The 22358-nt window shown below is 33.9% G+C and overlaps 1 protein-coding gene across 1 annotated transcript in view; it reads right to left on the reverse strand.

Annotated features, from left to right (window-relative positions):
* The window catches only part of Myo95E (Myosin 95E), a 35885-nt gene extending 14133 nt beyond the window's left edge, over positions 1 to 21752 (reverse strand). The window contains exons 1-17 of the mRNA XM_088229720.1: positions 21559 to 21752; positions 19150 to 19279; positions 18622 to 18737; positions 17432 to 17502; positions 16159 to 16343; positions 14522 to 14585; positions 13402 to 13415; positions 12937 to 13021; positions 12339 to 12472; positions 11786 to 11933; positions 10430 to 10599; positions 8685 to 8918; positions 7962 to 8095; positions 5559 to 5695; positions 3693 to 3882; positions 2515 to 2734; positions 1450 to 1599 (exon numbers count right to left, since the gene is read on the reverse strand). Of these exons, the coding sequence (XP_088085846.1) occupies positions 1450 to 1599; positions 2515 to 2734; positions 3693 to 3882; positions 5559 to 5695; positions 7962 to 8095; positions 8685 to 8918; positions 10430 to 10599; positions 11786 to 11933; positions 12339 to 12472; positions 12937 to 13021; positions 13402 to 13415; positions 14522 to 14585; positions 16159 to 16343; positions 17432 to 17502; positions 18622 to 18737; positions 19150 to 19257 (2160 nt within the window). The 5' untranslated portion in view covers positions 19258 to 19279; positions 21559 to 21752. The remainder of the gene's footprint in view (positions 1 to 1449; positions 1600 to 2514; positions 2735 to 3692; positions 3883 to 5558; positions 5696 to 7961; positions 8096 to 8684; positions 8919 to 10429; positions 10600 to 11785; positions 11934 to 12338; positions 12473 to 12936; positions 13022 to 13401; positions 13416 to 14521; positions 14586 to 16158; positions 16344 to 17431; positions 17503 to 18621; positions 18738 to 19149; positions 19280 to 21558) is intronic.
* Positions 21753 to 22358: the final 606 nt, after the last annotated feature.

Genomic DNA, 22358 nt, shown 5'->3' on the forward strand with positions numbered 1-22358 from the left:
GTGGCCTCGCACTCGAGCATCTCGTTTAAGCCTGAACATGGGATCCGAATTTGGGCAGCTATAGTGACTGTTGAGTATTGTATGTCTCTATCAGGAGCTCAATCACAGATAACTATCGACATGCTAAAAAACGTGCTAAGTATTTGAGCGATCACCACGAACAATCATGAACAGGCTGAAGTTAAAGCGGTCGCGTTGCAAAACGAAATTCAACTTCGGTCAGTTCAAGAGGATTGGTTGAATCTCGCACAGGAACTTATCTATGGCGTTTTGCAACGCGACCGCTTTAACTTCAGCGTGTTCATGATTGTTCGTGGTGATTGCTCAAATACTTAGCACGTTTTTTAGCATGTCGATAGCCATCTGTGATTGAGCTCCAGGTCACCCCTTTCTCGCCGTTCCTGCAGCGTTGCGAGACCGAGAGTTTCCAGTCTCTCCACATACGGAAGCCGTTTCAGTCTTGGCGACAATTTTGTAACTCGTCTTTGAACTCTTTCCAATAGGGAAAATAGGGATTCCATATCTGAGACTCGAATTCGAGAGATCTTTTGTAATTCTATTATAAACAGATATGTACATTTCAATATTGGCCTAAACTGATTGGATGACACTATATTGTAGGTTTATAAGATTTAATAGGGAAAATAAATAAGGACATACAAATATTGAATACTGGAGGTAAATGTCAAATAGAAGTAAGAGCAACGCACCGATCTTCTTCTTAATAATATTTGTCTTTCCTCCGTGCCACGAGTTGCCTAGATTAAATTCAATCATAAAACAATAAAAACTCAAATAGAAATAGATTAACAGAAATCAACAAACAATAATATAAAGCATAATGCAAATTACATCAGACGTTCACAATCTACTTGAAAATTAAATTAAAATAACAATGTGTTTTGAAGAATGAAAAAAACACAAACACTAAATCTCTAAAGATAAAATGAATTAAAATAAATTTTTGCTAAATAGGTGCGAAGGTTTTCACAGTCACTGTTTTCAATATGTTTTTTTTTTGGGTGATACCGCTTGTGTTGGATTTGTTCAGAGGTTTTGGCTACCATTGCTGAAGATGGCTCCTGCAATGGTAGCCGAAACCTCGGAACAAATCCAACACACACGGTATCACCCAAAAAAGAAACATATTGATAGACATTTGCTATTTTACAACTCCCAATCTTTAAAAAGTATTTTTCATTAGTGAAAAACATTAGAATTTTTTTTGTTGTGGTGTGAAATGGGCCAATCATGCGATATCACGTAGTGGGCTCGTGGTTTGCACGTGCACAGCGGTCTAGTCTCCGTGGTGTACGGTAGATAGTATTTTTTTTAACTGTACAGTGGAAAATTATCATACTGGCTTGAAATTGTTGGTAAACATTTATGTTAAAAGTATGTCAATTTAATCCAATTCGTGTATAAAAGAGATAAGTTTATATCAGTCACCTTCCATCGTCTCCATGCTTTAGCTATGACCCTCTGGGCTCGGTGCCTCCTGGCCATGTCCTTCCTCACACGATACCCTCTCCAAACTCGCTGTATGAGTGCGGCCAGTCCTTCTAATCTAATGTTACGCATCTCCTCCAGTTCAAACACCTGAGAATTAAAAAAAAAAAAACATTCATTAGTAGGCGATAAGATTTAATACGTAAAGTGGTATTGTCATGATTTAATAATATCTTTCGAGAAAATCATAAAAATTTATGGTGATTTTAAATATTAGTATATTATAAAAATGAAGCATATTGATTGCGCCAAAAATATCTGTTTAGTGAATTCCATTTAAAATGTATTTATAATTCTTCATTAAGACTACACAATTTAGTATTAACAAAATACACGAAAACTATACAAATGTAAGGAATAATAGAAAAGTTTTACCTAGGTACCATTAAAACTTATATTATGTGCCCAGCCTTATTTGAATGCATATTGAGATAGTGCCGCTAAGTTCCTACTTTGTGTCACTTTTATGCCCTTCCATTGGCACCACTTCATTACATTTGGGTCATTCCAGCAGAAAATCCACAATTTTTTTGTCTGTGGATTTCATGTGTTTATGTTTATCATAGAAAACTTCATTAGTGTGATTTGTTTCTTGACGGTCACTATGAAATTTCTTGTGCGAACATCGATAAGTCATTAATTCGCATTTTGTTGTTTAGCTAACAACACCACATAAGTCGTTTTTGTTCTTTTTCCAGGACGATGAAAAAACTGCTTATTTTATTGAAAAAGCTCAACTAAAGTATGCCCTAAAATGCATCCAAATGAAATTTTTATCCAAAAAATGTCGCCTATTATAAAGTGAAGTCTAATTCCTTTTCAATTTAATAAAATAAACAGTGTTTTACCGTCTTGTAAAATTAACAAAAATGAGTTACGCAGTGTTGTTAGCCAAGCGACGATTTGTAAGAGGGCGAAATCCAAGCATTATGATATGGAAACAAAGATAATTTTTCAGATCAACTCATTTTTTTGTATCTGGCTACAAATTTTTCTTCAACTCACTGTCCTAGGGCTCCTTATGAAGACACGGGTCCTGCCAAGCGCGAACTCGGCGGGGGGAATGGGCAGGGCGCGCAGCAGGGCTCGGCAGGCGGGCAGAGCCCCAGCGGGGGACGAGGGGCGCAGCCGCGCGGGCAGCAGGGGGGAGAAGCGCTCGCACAGAGTCTGGAAGGGCAACGATGCGCAGTGACCCGACCTCCATAGCAAAACAGACTCCATCAATCTGGAATATTCATTGTAATTTTAAAATACGAGCCACGCTGAAGCCGCAAGAGTATGGTGAGTTTGTGGATGAAAAGCTGACCTTCTGATGTCCTGTAAACTGTCTCATAGACTAAATATTGTGTATTTTTTATTATTACTATTTTTTTATGTTTTGTAATTTACATTTATTTCAATTTTTATAATTGTTTATAATTATGTTTCAATTAAAACATATTAAGTTCTCCAAAACAAAGGCCATTCTCATGAGAAGCAAACAAGTTTGAATTTTGTTAATTATTGAGGTATAGTTGAATGAAAAAAAAAAACGTGTAACAAAGAAGATTCTGCCTAAGCACAGGAAATTTCTAGCTAGTCGGGACTAGAAACAAAGAACCTTTCTACATTACAAAACTGTGAAATTATAAACATCATCATTTCCCTATCTGCAACCAGTGATGCATAGGGCACTACATTGAAATTCCAATGAGGAAGTTCAGTGCTAAGGGAAATTGGATATAAAAAATGTTTTCTTACATGAGGTAAAAATTTCTAAGTTTCTCAAAAAAATTCATAAAAATGAACTACGTCACAAGTTTTTGTGAATCAATCAATTACAGCATTGTTATGTGTGTGATAGTTTTCCGGTTTCCGGGTAGCCATGTTTTTCAAAATTTTGTGTATTTTGACGCTATGGGGTTCTACTTTCAAATGTTTCAACACAGCTCACCGATGACAACTTGTGACATTATAAAATTATAGAACTTAAAAAATCATAGCGATGATAATACGATACATAAAAATATAAAAAATTGATTTGTCGGTTTTCCCAAAAACAGTGATCATGGACAGTGCGAATAAGTGGAAAAAATAAATTAAACAATATTAGAATTTACTAAATGAGGCATGAATTGAGATGGAAATATAACATTAATTCTGGGTGTTAATAAACAAAAAAACTCGACTAGATTATTAAGTACCCGTTGTATCTGACTTGATGCTGCACCAGTGCGGTCTCGAAGAGGCGAGGGCGCATTTGGTCGTTAGGGCGTAGGCAGCGCACGTGGTGCAGGCGGCGTGCACTCAGGGCTGCCGTGAGCGCTCCCAGAGACACTCGCTGCTGGGACCCCAAGGGGCTGGGACGGCGGGCCATGCCCCTCGAAGGGTTGCCTGGACAAATGATTTTTTATAGTTTATTCAGAAAAATAAAATATTGCAAATTATAAATACATATTTGAGGCAGTCAGCGCAAAAGTGAAGTTAACCACTGTCAAACTGAAATAATCGCATTCAAAGTCAGTCTAAAAAACATTGGTAGTATAATTGTTATAGCCTATGTGAAACTGAAGTAATTATATAGTAGGAGGAGATATTGCATTCCTATGAAAAACAGTTAGCAACAAAAATGTCTCAGTATGTTGATCAAATAATATGCAACAAGGCTTTATATTGATTATTATTTTTGTTAACAGTCATCTATTTATTGATTGATTTAATTTAAGCTGTGAGCAACTCGATAAACTTGAACGACTTCAGAATACATGCATAAGGTACATTTTTGGTATTAGGAAATATGACCACATTTCTGATTATCGTAGGCAACTGAAATGGCTCAAAATTAGACAGCGGAGAGACTATCACTCCCTCTCACTTCTGTTCAATGTACTTCATAGTCCTAACGCTCCTATATACCTACATGAAAAATTTCAACGCTTATCAGTTCATGGTTTACCTCTTCGTTCTAATTCTCAAGGCACTCTCTTAATACCCATCCACAATTCCTCTTCCTTCTCTAACTCATATAGTGTCCATGCGGCTCGACTGTGGAATCATCTCCCATCCACCATCAAAGATGTTACTACATTATCTCTGTTTAAATCACGTCTGAAGAAACATCTCCTTTCTCTTCCTTAATCTCTCCTCCTTTCCTTTTTTTCCTCTTTCCTCTTTTTTCCTTTTTCCCATTGAGTAATAGTTTTGATTTAAGGCAATTTATAAACAAATACGTTTATTTCTGTTTTTATATATTTTTAGCTTTTTAATATTTTTATTTTTTTTCTATTGAATATGTTCTGTAACTTGAATTATAAAAATAAAACTTTTATTTTATTATAAATAACATGTACAAAAAGTTAAATAAATAAATCTATTTAAATTTTTGTAAATAAATTTTGTGTAAAAAATACCTATGCTTTTAGTACTTGATAATGATTATATCACTTTTTAAATTTATAAAATTCCTCTAACTTTTTTCTTGGTAAAGGAAAAATAAGAAACCTGCTGACAAGCCGGTTTCGCGGTTTAGTGGGTTTCATTATTTTTCCTCTTACATTTTCTGTTCATGTTTACCTTCTTAAATAAGAATATGTAAATACAAAAAAAAAAGATTTATTTCAAATCACCAACTGCGGTCCGATCGGCAGTGATATCGTCATGTATATCAACTTTACATAAGGGCAGTTTAAACATTTTTTGACATTTCATGTCACAATTTCATAGGCACAAAAGTATATCATTTGACAAAACCTCTTGCATGGTAGGCAAATGCTTAACGCTAAACAATAACCCTAATCTATAAAAAAAGTAGTTTTACAAGACATAACTGATGAAGCTAATGTAATAAATCCACATTTGAGTCACTTCTTCTGTCACCTATCCAACTGGAGCAAAACTCTCTGCTAATCAGAAAACAAAAAGAATTGTTTAACTAATAGTGCAGATTTCAAATTTGAATATATATTTTTTAAATAGTCCATGAAAGGGAGATTTAAATAGGGAATAAATTGGACACGGAAGGCTGGGACTATATATTTGGGAATAGGTATAATAAATGGGATCTCAAATACCTTCAGGAAATAAGTCTTTACAAAGTGGATGACGGCATTGAAACATAACACTGGTCAGGGCGCGAGGAAGGACATCTGAATTCTTCTCCACGAAATCTGTTGCATCGTATGTCACAGTTCCCGCATAGTGGCGTAATCTGAAAACATAGACAAAAATTATTCAAAAGATAAGGTATGAAATTGATTTCAATTGATCCAAGAAAATAATTTTGAATTTATACTCTGTATGAATAATAAACCAAAAACATAACATCATTACTATTGCATTTAAAAAATTAAAGTTCGTTAGTGAAAATTCTTGGTGGAAGTCCATTGTAATTTATTACAGAAATAAGACGAGTGTCTTATCCACCAATTTGTCAACATATTAACATTTATCACACGTCTCTTATGTTGACAATTGTAAAAAGTTAATGTTGACAAATTTGTAGGTTTAAGTAACACTCGTATTTTAGGTTGACAATTGTAAAATGGTAATGCTGACAAATTTGTGGATTCAAGTATCGCTTGTTATTCATTTCTATAATAAATTCAATTTAATTATTTGACAGAGGAACAGTTATATAATAGAACTGTTGGATCATAATTGCAATTAAGTGATTGAGAAAAAGTAAATAAATATAATTCATTACTTTGTTATTGTATCTACGTAAGTTCAATACCGCAGAAGAACCATTTGTCAAAATGTTCAGGAGGAACAAAAAACCTTGCGATTTCATAAAAAAAAGATAAAAAATAAATTTAAATGCAGTTTGTTTTGTGTTGTTGATTTATATTAGAAAATCTAAATTTAATATGGTATGCATCTAAAATAAGTTAATTAAAGTATTGGATTTAGGGATATACGCGGTATTGCTTTCTTGTTTAGTGGGGATGATTCCTTAGTGGTATAAAATTTATTCAAATTCAAGCAGTCCATTGGTCAATTTTGAAATTTAAATTACCAATCAATGCGACTTGTCCCATTCAACAGAAAGCGCCAAAAAAAACATAATTTAATTTTTCGTACGCGGTATTTAACGACAGTAATATTTGTTTTATTTATGTCAGTATGCGTTCACCAATCCTTTTACTTTCAGTATTTTTTTAAATTTTTTTTTTATTAACATATTTGGCTTAATATTTTTTCCCTTTTTTTTCAAAAACATGAATTTTAAAAACAAGATTTATAAAAAAAAAAAAAATCAAAATCAAAAATTATACAAGATTTATATTAAAAAAAATAACCTAAAAATTATACAGCATATTCAGTAGAAAGTTTAAATAATAAAACATTCTACAGTAAAACAACAAGAAAATCATAAGTACTGTTTCACACAGCTAGGCAAAGTGAACAAAAAACTGTATATATTATGAAATGCATGAATAAATAAATATAATTACCATTCACCATCTTTGAAAAAGTTCAAAAGGTTTGTTCTATAGGAACAATACCCTACACTAAATATATCAGATACGTGGGAATAACTATTGCCGAGTTCATGAAGTCTATTTAATACTGCATTACAAGTATACACTGTCCGTGAATTGTTGCTACAAAACGGTGGCACCTGTCTAGTCATCCTTCCAGGCACCCCGAAGTTGCTGAGAGATAACAGTTCAGGGCAATCCCATATTGAATTTACAATTTTGAATAAATTTAAAAGGTCTATAATTTTTCTTCTATCGTTAACTTTTAACAAATTTAATGTTTTTAGTAAAAAATCGTAATTTAAAAATTCATGACTGATTCTAAGTTTAAAATTTATATACCGTAAGAATTTTTTTTGGACTCTTTCAAGAGAATTTTGGTGACAGTTGTAGTAAGGAGTCCATATTGTAGAGTTAAACTCTAACTGGCTTCTCACTAATGAAGTATACATCAACTTCAAAGTGCCTATGTTTTTGAATTCCTTAGTCACACATAACATGAAGCCTCACATTTTTAGAGATTTACTAGTGATATTATTATTAACATCTTATTAGAATCACGAGATTGTAGAGAATTTCCTTTATATATTACACAGGCAAACAAAATTCAAGGTATGCAAGGAAACCATGAATTTCATTAAATTCTTTAAGATTTACATATGAGTTGATAAATGCCAGTATGTCCATAACATTCCACTACAATGTCCATGTGGACCTACTAGCTTCTGAATTGAAACAGAGTTTTTTGACAGTGTTTTCATTGTAATAATGACGACATGTTTAAATTTGAATAGTACTGAAATGATCATATTTTTTTTCACTACATTTTGTAGAACAAATGTAAAAAAATATTTTGGGTGGACATACTGGCGTTTGATATTTATCAACTCATATCATGAAACGATTTTACAACCTCCAACTGGGTAGAAGCTCCCAATGCATCCACATGCATCAAATCCTACAGATGTACATGATAGGAGAAGAATATCTTACTGGAACTGTGAAGGTGGTTGCAGCACAAGATGTGAGTGTCCAGCCCAACATTGCTGCAGCCTAGTAAGGAGTTGTGGTGCTCCCCCCTCAGCCACATGGGATTCCTCCAGGAGAGACAGGAGTCCATGTGTGTTCTAAAAAACATCAGAAAAATAATTTAATTTAAAATAAAAAGCTCCTGACAGCCTCGCAGGACAGCGGGAACCCGCAGGTGTGAAGAAGAGGCAACTTGGGTTAAGACTCTCCTGGGGCATCCAAAGCACATGTCCAAGCCTGGTCCACCGCACCATCAAGACGCTCGTTATAGGAGGCCGCTGTGTCCATTCTCAGACTTTAATGTTGGTAATGAAATTTAAAATACTAAAAGTGGTCTATCAGATAGAGTCCTACAGGGGGCCCAGTAACATTATCTAGCATGTAACGTGAAAAGTCGTATATTAAACATACGAGTAGGTAGGTATATATTTTTTGCGTGTATGCATGTTTGCGTGGAATCTAACTTTATCCGTGCCACAAGGAATGATGACGATCAGGAAGGTCCAAAATGCGATGGATGAACTGCATCAGTGTGGATAAGGCAACATTCATGGCTGGATCCAGGAGGAGACTCCTGGATCCAACCAAGGCCCGCTTAGGACTGCCGAGCTTATGATGATGATGACGCATGTTTGCGTGTATTTCTTAAGTTCCTATTATGCTTTTTTAAGTTGTTTATTAACATACCGAATGGATGAGTTGGCAGATGGGTTCATTGTCGAAGAAGGGTATCCTCTGCCAGTCGAGCCCCTCTCGCACATACTCGTCCTGCTGGGCGGCAAGGGTGGTAGCTTGAAGGGTGCGCTGCAGAACCTCACTACTGTAGTTGATGAGGAGGGTCTCCAGCCCGTTGGAATTCAGCACCTCGAACCCGTACAAGTCCAGAATGCTAAGCGAACTGCGTTTACTGCAGTCTGTCGCCTGGGGGGAATTTAGTATTTTTAATATATTATAAGAGAGTTGGAGAATATTTTTGAGAAGCGAATATGAAATTCTGTGGAGTTTTATGACCTGTCATTGGCTGGTTTACAACAAAAATGGTTTATTAACATAACATACGGACTAGAAACCATGTCGGTGACGCAGAAAAGAAGCTAGAAACTAAAATGCACGCAACGATCCATGGAAAGACAAATGCTGTATGTCTAAGAGACAGAATAAGAAATGAAATTATGTGGAGTATTAACCTTTATGTTTCAGATAATTATCTTAGAAAGCGTCAACATAGACTGTTCCACATTCCAATATAAAGGACCAACTTGCCAATGGTTATGCCTGTTGGAAGGGCTATCTCTATGTTGAACAATATTACTTTAGACTGACATTTTTCAAGTCTCTGAGGGAGTTTCTAATTACGAAATTCTCTTACTTTTTAACATATTATTCTCAAGATATTTTTATTTATTTATTTTGAATCTTCAAATAAGGTAAACATAAACATATTCTTGCGTGTGCTCTAATAGTAACAATGTGCATATATTTGATTCATTTATAAACTTATTTAACACATATTTCTTAACCTTCTGTTTGAATTTTGTTTTTTTTTGTTCATAAATGTTTTTTTCCATTTCATATTTTTTTACTGTCTTATATTATTTATAGAAATTTGTGACATAGCCTTTTTTCTAAATGAGAGTCTGATTTATGTATACTTACGTGATATTTTTATATACACCACGGTTTATTATTTTTTTCTTTTTATTATTTCTATATGTATGAATAGAGATATTCTATTTTGTAATGTACATATATATAAATAAATTAAATTGAAAATGATGGCAAGTGGAACACAGAAAAATAGAGACCATAGGCAAACAAAATAGGTGTTGGAAGGCCACAAAAAAGAAGGGTCGACAACATTGCCACAATAGCTGGTAAAACATGAATGATAAAAGCGGGGCGATAGGAAGGAGTGGAGACGTTTGGAAGAGGCATTTATCCAGCAGTGGAGAGAACAAGGCTGAACAAGAAGAACATAAGAATTCCTATAATCTACTACACTTTTGTGGTAATAACTTTGAACTAGGTACAACCTGTTTTAAGGCAGACATTTTTGCATGCAGTGCAAAATATTAATAAAACATGACTACCTACTACACAGTGTATTCATTATCCAAGTTGAATTATCAATACTATAACCAACTCACTGCTTCCGCGACTCGTCGATAGGATGTCAGGACTGTTGGATTCAAGATAAGAACCACCGGATTTAAAGGAAAAGATCGAACAACACTCAAATGAAATACAAACAAAACTGCAATATTTTATAAATGTACATTTTTTGTATTATTGTACAATTTTTTAATAAAGAAAAAATGCATCCGATTTAAAATCCGCATATAGTATGCCTAGATCATTTCGCTTTATTGCAGATTTAATTCTACTGTGGTCGATCAGCATACATCATTACTTGAGTTTTCCCTCGGGTTTACCTTGATGGCTGAGTTGACCCTGGCCACCAGCCAGGTGAAAAGGCGGGAGTAGAGAGACCGGGCCAGGCGATCTCTACGCCGCGTGGCGTCGCTTGCACTCAATTCTCCTCTCAGCGCCAAGGACAGTGCCCCACTCCCGCAGCCCAGAAGTGCCGCACACTCAACCAGCTCTGAAAGATAATTATTCAAACAACGTTTAAACTGGGCATGGGCAACTTTTTCCTAGTCTGTGCCATATTGCCAATTTTCCTTCGAGTTGCGAGCCGGAATACCAAAATAACCATCCACACATACAAAACATGAGAAGGTTTCAGCGAACAATGTATAAAATTATATCACAGTAATTAAATCAAAATTTAAAAAAACATCCAGTAAAATCCTATTTATACATAGTACTGTATATTACATACTGACTAGAGAGGGGTGTTTGGGTCATTTAAAAGAAGAAGCAGTAAAAGTTACCGTTTCACAAAATAAACCATTTCTAAATAAATATCATTAATTAAAATCAAACCGCTTTTAGTCCCTAGAACGAATTAATGCAGTAAAAACATTTCCTAAAATTTTCTTTTTTTTTAAATTTATTTATTCATACAAATACATACATATTACAAAAAAATATAATATCGTATCCCAAACTCTATGAGGCCAAGAGCCCTGTGTTGAGTTGGGATACAACATAATGGAATTAAATAATAGCAAAAATTAAATATTATTACATAAACATACATATATTTCAAAGTGCATCTGGACAATACGCTTAATAGGATATAAATATATGCAATATCTCGCAGCAGTCTCCTGCAATGGCCTTTTCCCTAGACAAAATCCAGACTTGTACATTCTTTCTGAAAATGGCTTTTTCAAATTACAGGAAAACCTCGTATGAGCATTCTGCTCTTCTACTCTTGTAGCTGCATGACCAGAAATGTGTCGATGACTCTTTTTCAATAAAATGTCTAATGTCCAGTACCTTCATGGATTGGAACAATGTCTCAGATGGTGGGACATCGCAGCATCACTCTTAGTATTAATTTTTGTACGTTTATAAGGGGGTTCATGATAGACGCAGTGCAAACTCCCTAGCCCAAAATAAGGTTATGTATCGGTATTTATGATATAATAAGATTAATCAATAAAATTATAAAAAGTTTTATAAACTTATGGAAAAGTTTTTGATAGAATTTTAAATTATAAAAATCAAATTGCGGTCCCGTGGCTGGTATCGTGGATCAAAGGTCCGAAGCTCAAACTCCGCTCTACCACACCATTATTCTTTTTTTCTTATAGTGAGTTATTTATAACTCGTTGAAATGCAAATACATATTTTTTAGATTTTTTTTTTATATAACTCACCATATTCCTGACTAATAGAACAGCCAACTGTGCCATCGATGTTGGTGACTGGAATGAATTCTATGTTTCCAATCTTCAGGACTGCCGCCACAAGCTTGAATACATCTGTAATCTCCTCACTGGTGAAACCCAAGGTTTCCAAGGCAGTCTGCAAGGAATAAATTGTGTTGTATAGCAAACGATTTCATAGAATTTTTTTAACCCTTACTGTGTATTCCTGATTATTAGCAATAATCCAATATCTTTTAGTATGGACGAAATAAGACATTCTTTTAATGTCAAATTTGATTCCCGCAATGTTTGAGACACAAAAAACTGTCTCCTGAAAAGTAAAACATTTTGACTAATGCAATTGTTCCCGCACCCATAGATGTGACATTTACTTTTGGTACTAAAAATATAAATTTATGAAAAAAAGTAAAATATTTCAATTATTCAAAAATATTTCAGTAAAAATTTTTTCTTGGTTACAGAACACTGCTGTTTTCTTTTAATTTTTTTTATTATAAAGTTACATTATGAAAAATAAATATTTGAATAGCAAACTAAGTACCTTGGTGAATGCAAAGTGGGGTTTGTCTTCTGTAGAGTGACGCGGGGCAGACGGGGGAGGAGGCGGGACTCCGGGGACTCGGGGCCTTTGGAGCACCCGATAGGCCTCGGTACTGCGCTGTAGCTTTAGGCATTCTGAAATATCATAATTACATTAACAGGCATGGGTCGTTCCTGGTGGTATCACTATAAGCTGTGTCTCTGTATTCAATATATGCATGCATGTATACGGGGTGTTAAAAACAAAATATAAAAAAAACAAATGGTTGCTTACTTCTGCAGGGGAGAAGTGAGGGGAGCTTGGTTGTCAGTGTATCAGACTACCTCCTCCCCTGGTTTCTCCCCTGCAGAAATAAGCAACCATTTGCTTTTATTGATATTTTATTTTTATAAATTTTATTCATTCCAAAAATTATTTTAGTGAGCTATCTCAAGTTTTAAAGACAAAATGATACTTTTGATATTATTATATACAACTGTTTTTTTTTAATATGCTTGTTTTACTAGGTATGAAAATCCTATTTACTTACACCACTCAAAAGGTTTAACTACAAAGTTAAGGCTTTAAATATAAAAAAATAACAAATAATATAACTTACTGAGTAAATGTACATCAGCTCCAGCCAACAGTTGGTAAAATACGTGAAAGTTTCTATCTCCTTGTTGTAAATTTGTCACGCGAGTCTAGAATCAGTTTGAAAATTGAATCAATATAAATTATTTAACACTCCTGTGTCTTTTAGTACACAGAAATATCTAATTAAAAGCTTAGTATTAAATAAAAACTCTAAAATGCATACATATACTAGTGAAATAAAGTTATATAATCCCCAAGAAAGAAAATCAATGCTACCTTTAAAATAAATTTTGAAGACTATTTATCCGTGCACAAAATGATCAGCATAAAAATATAGGTAAACAATGTATTTATCATTGATTTCTTTTCATTGATACTAATGAATACATGACAGATGATTTTTTCGATTACAGAACCATCATCTAAAATAAAATTAAAAAGAGGATTTCACAATTTCAAAAAATTCATTTGTTTAAAACAGGCTTACCTTTTCTAAGAGATCTGAGTTGCATGAAAAATACAAATACAGTGAAATAACGAGGTTTTCAGTCATATAATTTGATAACAGAAGAAAAATTTACGTTTGACTTTTGTGAAGTAAAAGAGCTGAAACCTTTATCACGTGGGTGAAGCTCCTTTACTTCACAAAAGTCAACAGATAGACAGTGCACTGTATGGAAATTTCATAAGTATTTTATGTATATTTAAATATGAAATAAAATGTTAGTGTGACATTTGCTGTTTTTAGTCAATATTTGAACAATGTTTGAGTATGTCCACATGCTTGCAGACTGGCTGGATTTCCTCCCTAGGGAGTTATTCATATTTAAATTTATTTCAACAGAGAGGGGAAACATTTTTGAGAAGGGAATATGGAAGTCTAGGCATTTACAGGGCTTATGACCTGTCATTGGCTGGTTTAAGTGGCCACTTTACACACTGTGTAACATTCACCATTTTGCCCATGTTTCAACATCCACATTGCCTAAATTATTATTGTATTGATATTATTGATATTATCAGCGCTATGATTTTTTGAAGTTTTCTATTTCTGAAATAACTCGGCGTGTGACGTCAGAGGTTCTTCTTTATCAGTTCTTTACATTTTTTTTTTTAAACTTTTTTTTGCACCACAACAGGCCAGGAGGCCTAATTACAGTGGTGAATTACATCACAGAGCACCCAGGCTTGAGAAAAATCACATTTTAATTTTTTTGTGTTCTCACCGGGAATCGAACCCGGAACCTTCCGTGCGTGAGTCAAGTGTCTTGACCACTACACCACGGAGGCCGCCGATTGGTTCGTTTACAGTAAGCAAACCGGAGATCCTTCACAGCTCTCATATCATTGGTTGGTTCATATGAACCAGTGACGTCATCCAAAATAGTGCGTTTTTACTTAAATATGTATTTTTTTGTACATTTTAAAGAAACTTTGCAGTAAAATTTAATGCTCTAATTTTTACCGCGCACAAGAAAACATTTATTGTATCGAATTTCCTGTAGGGCTGAAATTCCTCATTCTACATATTTCGCACACAGAACTATATTCTTCATTTTAAACAGAATTTAAAATAAATAAATACTAAGATTACATTATATACTTACAGTGTGTAATGTGACCTCCGATGGGATCTCCTTTGTAATCAAATTCTATATCCAGATACTTTCCCTGGAAACATTATATAAATATATCACAGCTCTACAGCTCCTTCAAAATAGTACGTAGATGATTTTCGTACAAATTGTGGTCGATCCAAATATAAAAATTGTCTTTCATATTAAAAATGGCATTTATAACACGTCTGGTTATATTTCAAAGATATTTATTGACTCAGTTCATACATTACATACAGTACAAGCACTAGAAAATTAAATTAATACCATATCGTTGGTTACACGGGTTGACAAGCACTGACTTTACAGATTGAGAGGCAGCGGGAATATTGTTTCACAACACGGGATTGATTTACGACTCAGGATGGCCCGGGTAATGGGACATATGGTGTTAAGACAGCCAAACTCCCTCTTCCTAGTAATATGATGTCTCGCACCGTATTCAGAAGTTAGCAAAAAGGCCTAACAGCCAGCATTCGAACTTCACTGAGTAGGTACTCGGGATCAATTACTAGGATCTCGATTAATCAAATTATATGTCGGACCGAAGAACCCGGATGAGCCAAATAAAGCAAGCAACTAGGTTAGCAAGGGTTGACAGTATAATATGACTGTACGGGATGAGAGCCAGAGCCTAGCACCAAAGAGTTCCAGAAAAGGAGAGCAAGCTGGTTCGCTAGAAGAGCCCTGAGTGGGTGTCCTTACCAAAAAGTACCAAGAAGTTAGGTAAGCAGAAAGGTTAGAGGACGACCTGGAGTACTCTGACTTCTGGAGCTAGAAATCCGCCTTATAAAGGCCAAAATCGAGGGGGGATGAGGTAAGCGCGGGTGGCTGGAAGGCATCGCATTGAAATGCAGTAGAATATGCAAACCTATACCATATGTTGGAGGAGTTGTTAATACGTAACTATCTCGTAAGAAAAGGATAACAATATGCGAAATAAAATTTATAGGGAAAAAGCGGGTGCTATACATTTTATTTAACCCGATCGCCGTGGTGTTCACATACATCTGTGAGCATCCATTACAACAACAAAGTGCGATGCTCATAAAATACACAGGGTGTTCATTAAACCCTGTCACATCTGAAACCACGATGATCAGTATGGGCAAGAAGGCATATTAGCATATTTAAAAAAACAATTGGTTGCTTACTTCTGCCGGAGAGAAGCGAGGGGGGCATGGCCATGTGGTTGACGGTGTATCAGACTCCCCCCTCCCCTCTCCTCGCTTCTCCATTACAGAAGTAAGCGACTATTTGTTTTTTTTAATATTTTATTTTTGTAAATTTCATTTGTTCTGAAAATTTATTTTAATGTTCCAATATCTTCTTGCTCATACTGATCATCGTGGTTTCGGATGTGACAGGATTTAAAGAACACCTGTATATTATGAACGCCTGGCATCCAATATCCAATATTCAAGCTTCAATTTTTCATGAATGAATAATTAAATTTGAAACATTTTTGGCTTAAAACCTTCATACTATTGACATCAGTCTGTAAAATCTTAAAGGAACGTATTACCTTTTCAGGGATAAAAGTTTTTTTTGGTTCATTTCTATTATTTTTCTTTTTTATGTTTGTAAACAGAACAATGTACAGAGAAAACTTTCTATAAAAAACTCACAAATCTGCTGGCGTTGTCGTTTCGAAGAGTTTTGGCATTCCCGAAGGCCTCTAGCAGAGTCCCGGCTTGCGTGAGCCTCTCCCTGGGGCCTGTGGCGCCACCGCCCCCTCCGCCCCCGCCCCCAGCCAGCACCACACACTGAAGGGAAATTCGCGCCGCTTCAGTCTTGCCTGAACCACTCTCCCCTGAAACCAGAAACAAGTTTTAATTAATTAAATATAAGAGGCAAAATCATTCAAAAATATAAACCTTTAAAAAATTATAGCGCTAATAAAACTATACATATTATTTTTTTTATTAAAGTTATTTATTGAAAATTCTTGATGGAATTCCATTGTAATTACGTAATAACTTATATTTACATTTAAGTTACCAATTAAAAATACTTGGTACACTTTCACTTATTTGTTTGACAAATTAGCGCTTTCCAGTCTGAAGATGCCCATTAGGGGGTGAAAGCTCCAATTAATCAAACAAATAAGTGGAAGTGTACCAAGTATTTTTAATTAGTAACTTATTTTATTTTTATTTTATTTATTGGGGATATCAACAGTAATACATGTAATACAAATATAACAAATAACATATACAGAGAATAAAACCAATGACAGATATCCGCAGAAATACATTAAATACACGTACAATACATACTAGTGTGTTTGTGTGAGTGTAAGTGAGTGAGAGGGTGGGTGTGTGGGTGTTATATTGGAAAGAGGGTGTCAGGTATCGAAAATATAAATATATATAAAATATTAAGAAATAGAGATAAAATTTAATAAAATAAAATAAAACTTTATTATTGAAACTAAGTATAAGACAAAAAAGTATGTTTTAAGACGCGCATTTTAAATTTTATTTTTTTACAATCAAATGGATCAATAAGGGGAAAGTCAAATTATATTCACTAGCAAAACGTATAAGTGGAGAGTTCTGGGCATAATATATGTAAATATAAGTAATTACATCATATTATTTTTGTTTAAAGTTGACTTTTTGGCTTAGTTTAATATTCTATTAACAAATAAAAAAATATTTAAAAAATACTAAACTCCCAGGCTTAAAAAAAATCACGTTTCATTTTTGGGTTCTCACAAGGAATCTCACAATAAATATAGGTATTATATATGTTACAACAGAGGTGGAGAACATTAATTTTTAAGAAGGGAGAATGTCTATGGATTTACAATGATAGGTCGAAAACACTGTAAATGCCTAACATACATATTACCTTCTCAAAAATGTTCAAGATATTTTTTGTGATATTTTAAAGTACCTGACACGATGATGCACTGGCTTTCATTTCTATCTTTTAGCCACCTGAAGGCGGTACCAGCTACAGCGTATCTGGAAGAAAAAAAAACAAACTGAACAAAACCAAAAATAATATTTTATAAAACATACCCCTAGAAATACATACATTTAAAAAAAATACAATACACACGGTTGAACTTGGTTATAACCGTCATGAAAATAGAGAGATCTCAGATGTTATATTTTATTTATGCTTTGTTAACCCTTTATAGGTCTGTGGCAAATATACGTGCCACTTTCAATAAAGGTCAATATCTTTACTAATTTCCATCTAAAATTATGTTTATGTACTTGTTTCGTTAGGTAAACAGACAGTGGTCAATATAAATGTCATTTTTGGTACAAATTTAAACCGGTGGTGCAAGTGGTGGCAAAAACAAAATATGTGTCACTTATATTTGCTACCGAACATCCTCGCTCGGAACTTTGCCCTGTTTGGACGTGTCTCGACTTGTTTCTCTTTTTTTTTAGATTCCAAACCGTCTTCAGGGAGAAAACAGGTAAGATTTATATTTTTTTAAGATCATATATTAGTATTAAATACTAAAAATATATTTAATGTTCATAGTTTTAAGCTTTAATCGGCTTTAATCAAGTTTTCACCAAAAATGCAAAAAAAATGGTCCCGTCCTATGAAGGGTTAAGTTAGTTTATAACATCTTAAGAATTAATATAAACTTTTAATAACATTACAATTTTATATCAATTATATTTATATTTATCAAAAACATATTTTTTCAAATTAATTTTAAGTATTTCAAGGATTTTAATTTCTGCAGGTAAACTCATTGTGCAGTTTTAATAGCTTGTACAATGATGTTGGACACTCGGTTTTTATTTTTGTAATATTTTTTTATTTCTAGTTTTATGTGTATGGCATTAATGGTCAAATTTGATTATATTATTAGCTCTTCATTCCCATTGATGCCATTTTGAATCATGAACAGATTTCATTAAAATCTTCCAAAATAATGCTATGTGGTGTTTTTGTAGTTAAAGAATAATAAAAAAAAGCTTTTTAAGTATTGCCAATGTAAAAAAATATTTGTACCATTGAAAGAGAAATAAAACTCTAGTTTTTCTAGACTTCTAAGTCCGGACTCTAGGACTTTTAAGTCCGGAAATTAAAAAAAAGGTTAGTAGTAAACTTACACGTGCGGAGGCAGTTGAAATGGTGCCCTGGCGATGTAGGCTCTGACAAGCTCTGCAGAGTAAAGCGCTAGTTGCCGGTACGGGTTAACTGATATCAGCACATTACCAATGTACGTCTAAAGAAATACAAATTTTGTTCATTAAAAAGTTTTACAAACACATAACTATTGAAAAATACATTTGTTTTTTTATATAAAAAAAAAAAAAATGTTTCAATTTTGGACCATTTACTTTTAGTCATAAAAAAACGTGTCAGAAAATGTAAAACAAGTTGTGGTAGAGCAGGATTCGAACCTCGGACATCCTGATCCGAAGTCCATGACACTACCCACGGGACCACAACTCGTCTCATTTAAAGCTATAACTTCATTTATACAACATTTTACTTATGTTTGAACATCCACATTACATCATATCATTTCTTCCTCTCTTTTTCACACACAGAACTGTATCGCTACTTACTAGATCACAACCCAATTCTGACCTACCAGCAAACTTGGTAATATTTAAAAAAAACAAAAATCTTACATAGATGATATCCCTTTTAAAGCGAATGTGAATATTATGTATAAAGGCATCCTCGGATAAGGGACTTAACAGCACAGAGTCGCACTGCCCAACTTCAGGCTCCAACATAGCGAGGCACCCTGACCCATACCTGGGAACAATACAATAGATGGAAATTCGCTATTTTAGAGTATTTATGTATTAAATGGGGGGCAGCGTACAACAACTTAATGAACTTCATAAAACTAGTACAGAGAACAATTCTGATTTAATACCCAGATTTACCATACCAAATTCCTATCATAGATAACATTTACATAAAAAATCTATTAATATTGCATTATAGACGAGCAGTTTTTCAATGGTTATAGAGTTGCGACGTTGCAACTCACAAAAAATATGAAAATGACTTTGTAAGTATGCAGAAGTGCATAAAAATGTATTCTTCAACAGGCAAAGCCCACAAAAATTCTTTGACCTAAAAGCAATTTGTCGTTAGATCAGTGCTCCAAAAATTAGGACACAATATGTCCAATTTCACTCACAAACAATATGTCTCAACATAGGTAATGGTTAGGCCTTTTTTCTTTAATTATTAAAACAATGCTAACCAATGATAAGAAGAATTAAATCAGAGTCATTCACTAATTAAGGTAAGAGAGAAAATGTCTTTACTCACTCCTGTAAAATTACAAACCAATGCAAAACTTATTTCTTGATTTTGTCGATAAATGTTTATCTCAGCCTTGCATAATGCACATATCTCGACATTTTATCACACATAGTTTTACAACACATTCGCCTGGATTGCATTTTAACAGCATTCAGTACACATAATGGACAAGGACTTCATTTTTATTTATTTGATCTTTAACAATTTATGTACTACTTTTTTTACATTAAAGATGGTGTCCCGTGCTGAGGGAGACATTTTATATAACTTTGAAACATGCCTTATTAAACATAACTAAATCATAATCTCAAATGCATATAAAACATAATAAAAACACATAAAACTCACAAATAAAAACATCTTTCTACCTATTTGGCTAGATCCACTCAAAATCCGTGTGCATCCCCCCTCCACTATTCATTTCCTAATAGCGATTTTATAGTGATAATATTTACTGATTGTCTTTATGGACAATGGAAGTAGGTTGAACACTTTAATGGAGAAGTAGACCAATCCTCTTTGACCGAAACTTGTGTTAATTTTTTATTGCTTTTGCAACATCGGCGTGGAATATCTAGTAACTCTAGTAATTGTGTTTGGTGTCATGGGAGGTATTGAATAATTGTATGCATACTCTAGTAAAACTTTTGAATAAATTTGTTATATAGTTTTAGCATTAAGTTTTTCTTATATGTCGAGGGAGCTCATTCTGACAGGGACTTTCAGGATAACTTTTATTAAAGCTTTTTGTCCAATAAGTTGTCTGAGCAATGTGTCATTTAAATATCCCCGTCCAATTATACCATATTCCAAAACTGATTGACAAACTGCATAATATATCTGAAGGGTTAATATACCTTCTGCGACAAACATTTGTTTGCCAAGGTTGATGGCAGAGCACGGTTCACCCTGTTCCTAGCACCCCTACCTACCTACTTTCAATATCTTTCTTAATATTTCCATACATAGTAAACATAATTTAATTCAATTTACCTACTTAATATATGGCGAATGTTGAACAAATTTAAAAAAATTGCGAATGAAGCAACAAATATATATTTTAAAAAGCAATAATTGGTTTAGAAAATAACATAGATTGTCTCTTTGTCACTCGACCGTACATAATCAATTACCCAGAGACACAATATTGGCTCAGCCTTATTTACAATAACCTTGGGGGGCTCAAACACCCCCAAACTCTACGGAGTCAGCGCCTGTGATCTAATACATATTTTAGCACGGCGTTATTCCCTTACGAAATCATCATTTCTTAAATTAGTTGATGGTAGTGGAATGGACAGCTTATTTGGTTAACTATTCCTCTAAGAGTTGCATAATGGAAAACGGCAGCAGAGAACAGGTGAAGTTAGAGACAACAGTTGAAGGAGGCCAAGGCTCAATTTGATTGGAGAAGAAAATGACTCAGTTGGAGGAAGATTTTTTTACTTGAGGTGGAAATAGGGACGACAGATCTTTCAGTGACGACACCACAAATGGGTAAAATAAAATTGAAAAATATATATTCCTCAATGGGGTGACCCATGTAATTAAGAGTACAATAAGAACACACATGAGTAATTTCTGTGAAGCATATTCCATATTGTTGTCAAAAGACGGGAATATATCTGAGTGTAGTGCTTTTAAAACACAAAGCATCAAAATTAGAGTAACATTTGTTTAATAAGATGAATAAAAAGGAAAAAAAGTTGTTTGCAAAATTGAATTGAGCATGGTGTATAAAAACCAATAATACGAACCTTATGAATTCTCATCAGGCGGGTTAAATATCCCACTTACTTTATTTAACATGCCATTTTGATACAATTTGTTTTTATGGGACAAATAAATATACAGATTCCGTCGACAAATTTTCATCCCCTCTATAAAATCCGCGTTTGACAGCTCCCCATAATTACGGAAAGTCGTTCCATTGCAAGCTGTCAATAATTCTGGTGAATATGGGTGTTCTTAAAAGATCTGCATTTGTGGGGTTGCTTTCAAATTCTATTTTAAAAGCTTATGTCAAAGCGCATTAGTTATTTTATTTGGTTTTCTTTTTTTTCAAATATAAATTCAACATTTTTATGGATTGCATAGTTTCGTGATTGAGTAAATGTGCAAGTAGATCTTGTTTTTGCGTTCTCCAACAGTTTGATTGACCAAAAAAGTATAAATTATTGTAATAGGAAAATAGGGAAAAATAATGAGACTATAAATAAATATGGGCTAGATTCCTGTAACAAAGAGAAGCAACAATATGCTATTATTTGCGATTCCACAATAGCGTTACAACGCTCACGATTTTTTATTTGAAATATTAGTTGTGCCTTATGGCAGTATTAATGTCAATTTAAGCTAATCTGAAATTCTACGAGATATTTTAAGAACACTATAAAGGGGTGAAAAGTCATAAAACAAGAAAAATAACCTTCTATATAGGTACGAGGCGCACGCCTTTTCACAAAAAATATAAAAAAATCGATTAAAATTTATATGCAAACATAATCGAACACTCGCGAACATCCATTCATTTCATTGCGTCATTGGCGGTAAAGTT

This window comes from Micrasema longulum, unplaced genomic scaffold (genome assembly GCF_059751315.1).
Source record: "Micrasema longulum isolate JH-2025_06_02 unplaced genomic scaffold, ASM5975131v1 h1tg000700l, whole genome shotgun sequence".
Classification (NCBI taxonomy): Eukaryota; Metazoa; Arthropoda; class Insecta; order Trichoptera; family Brachycentridae; genus Micrasema; species Micrasema longulum.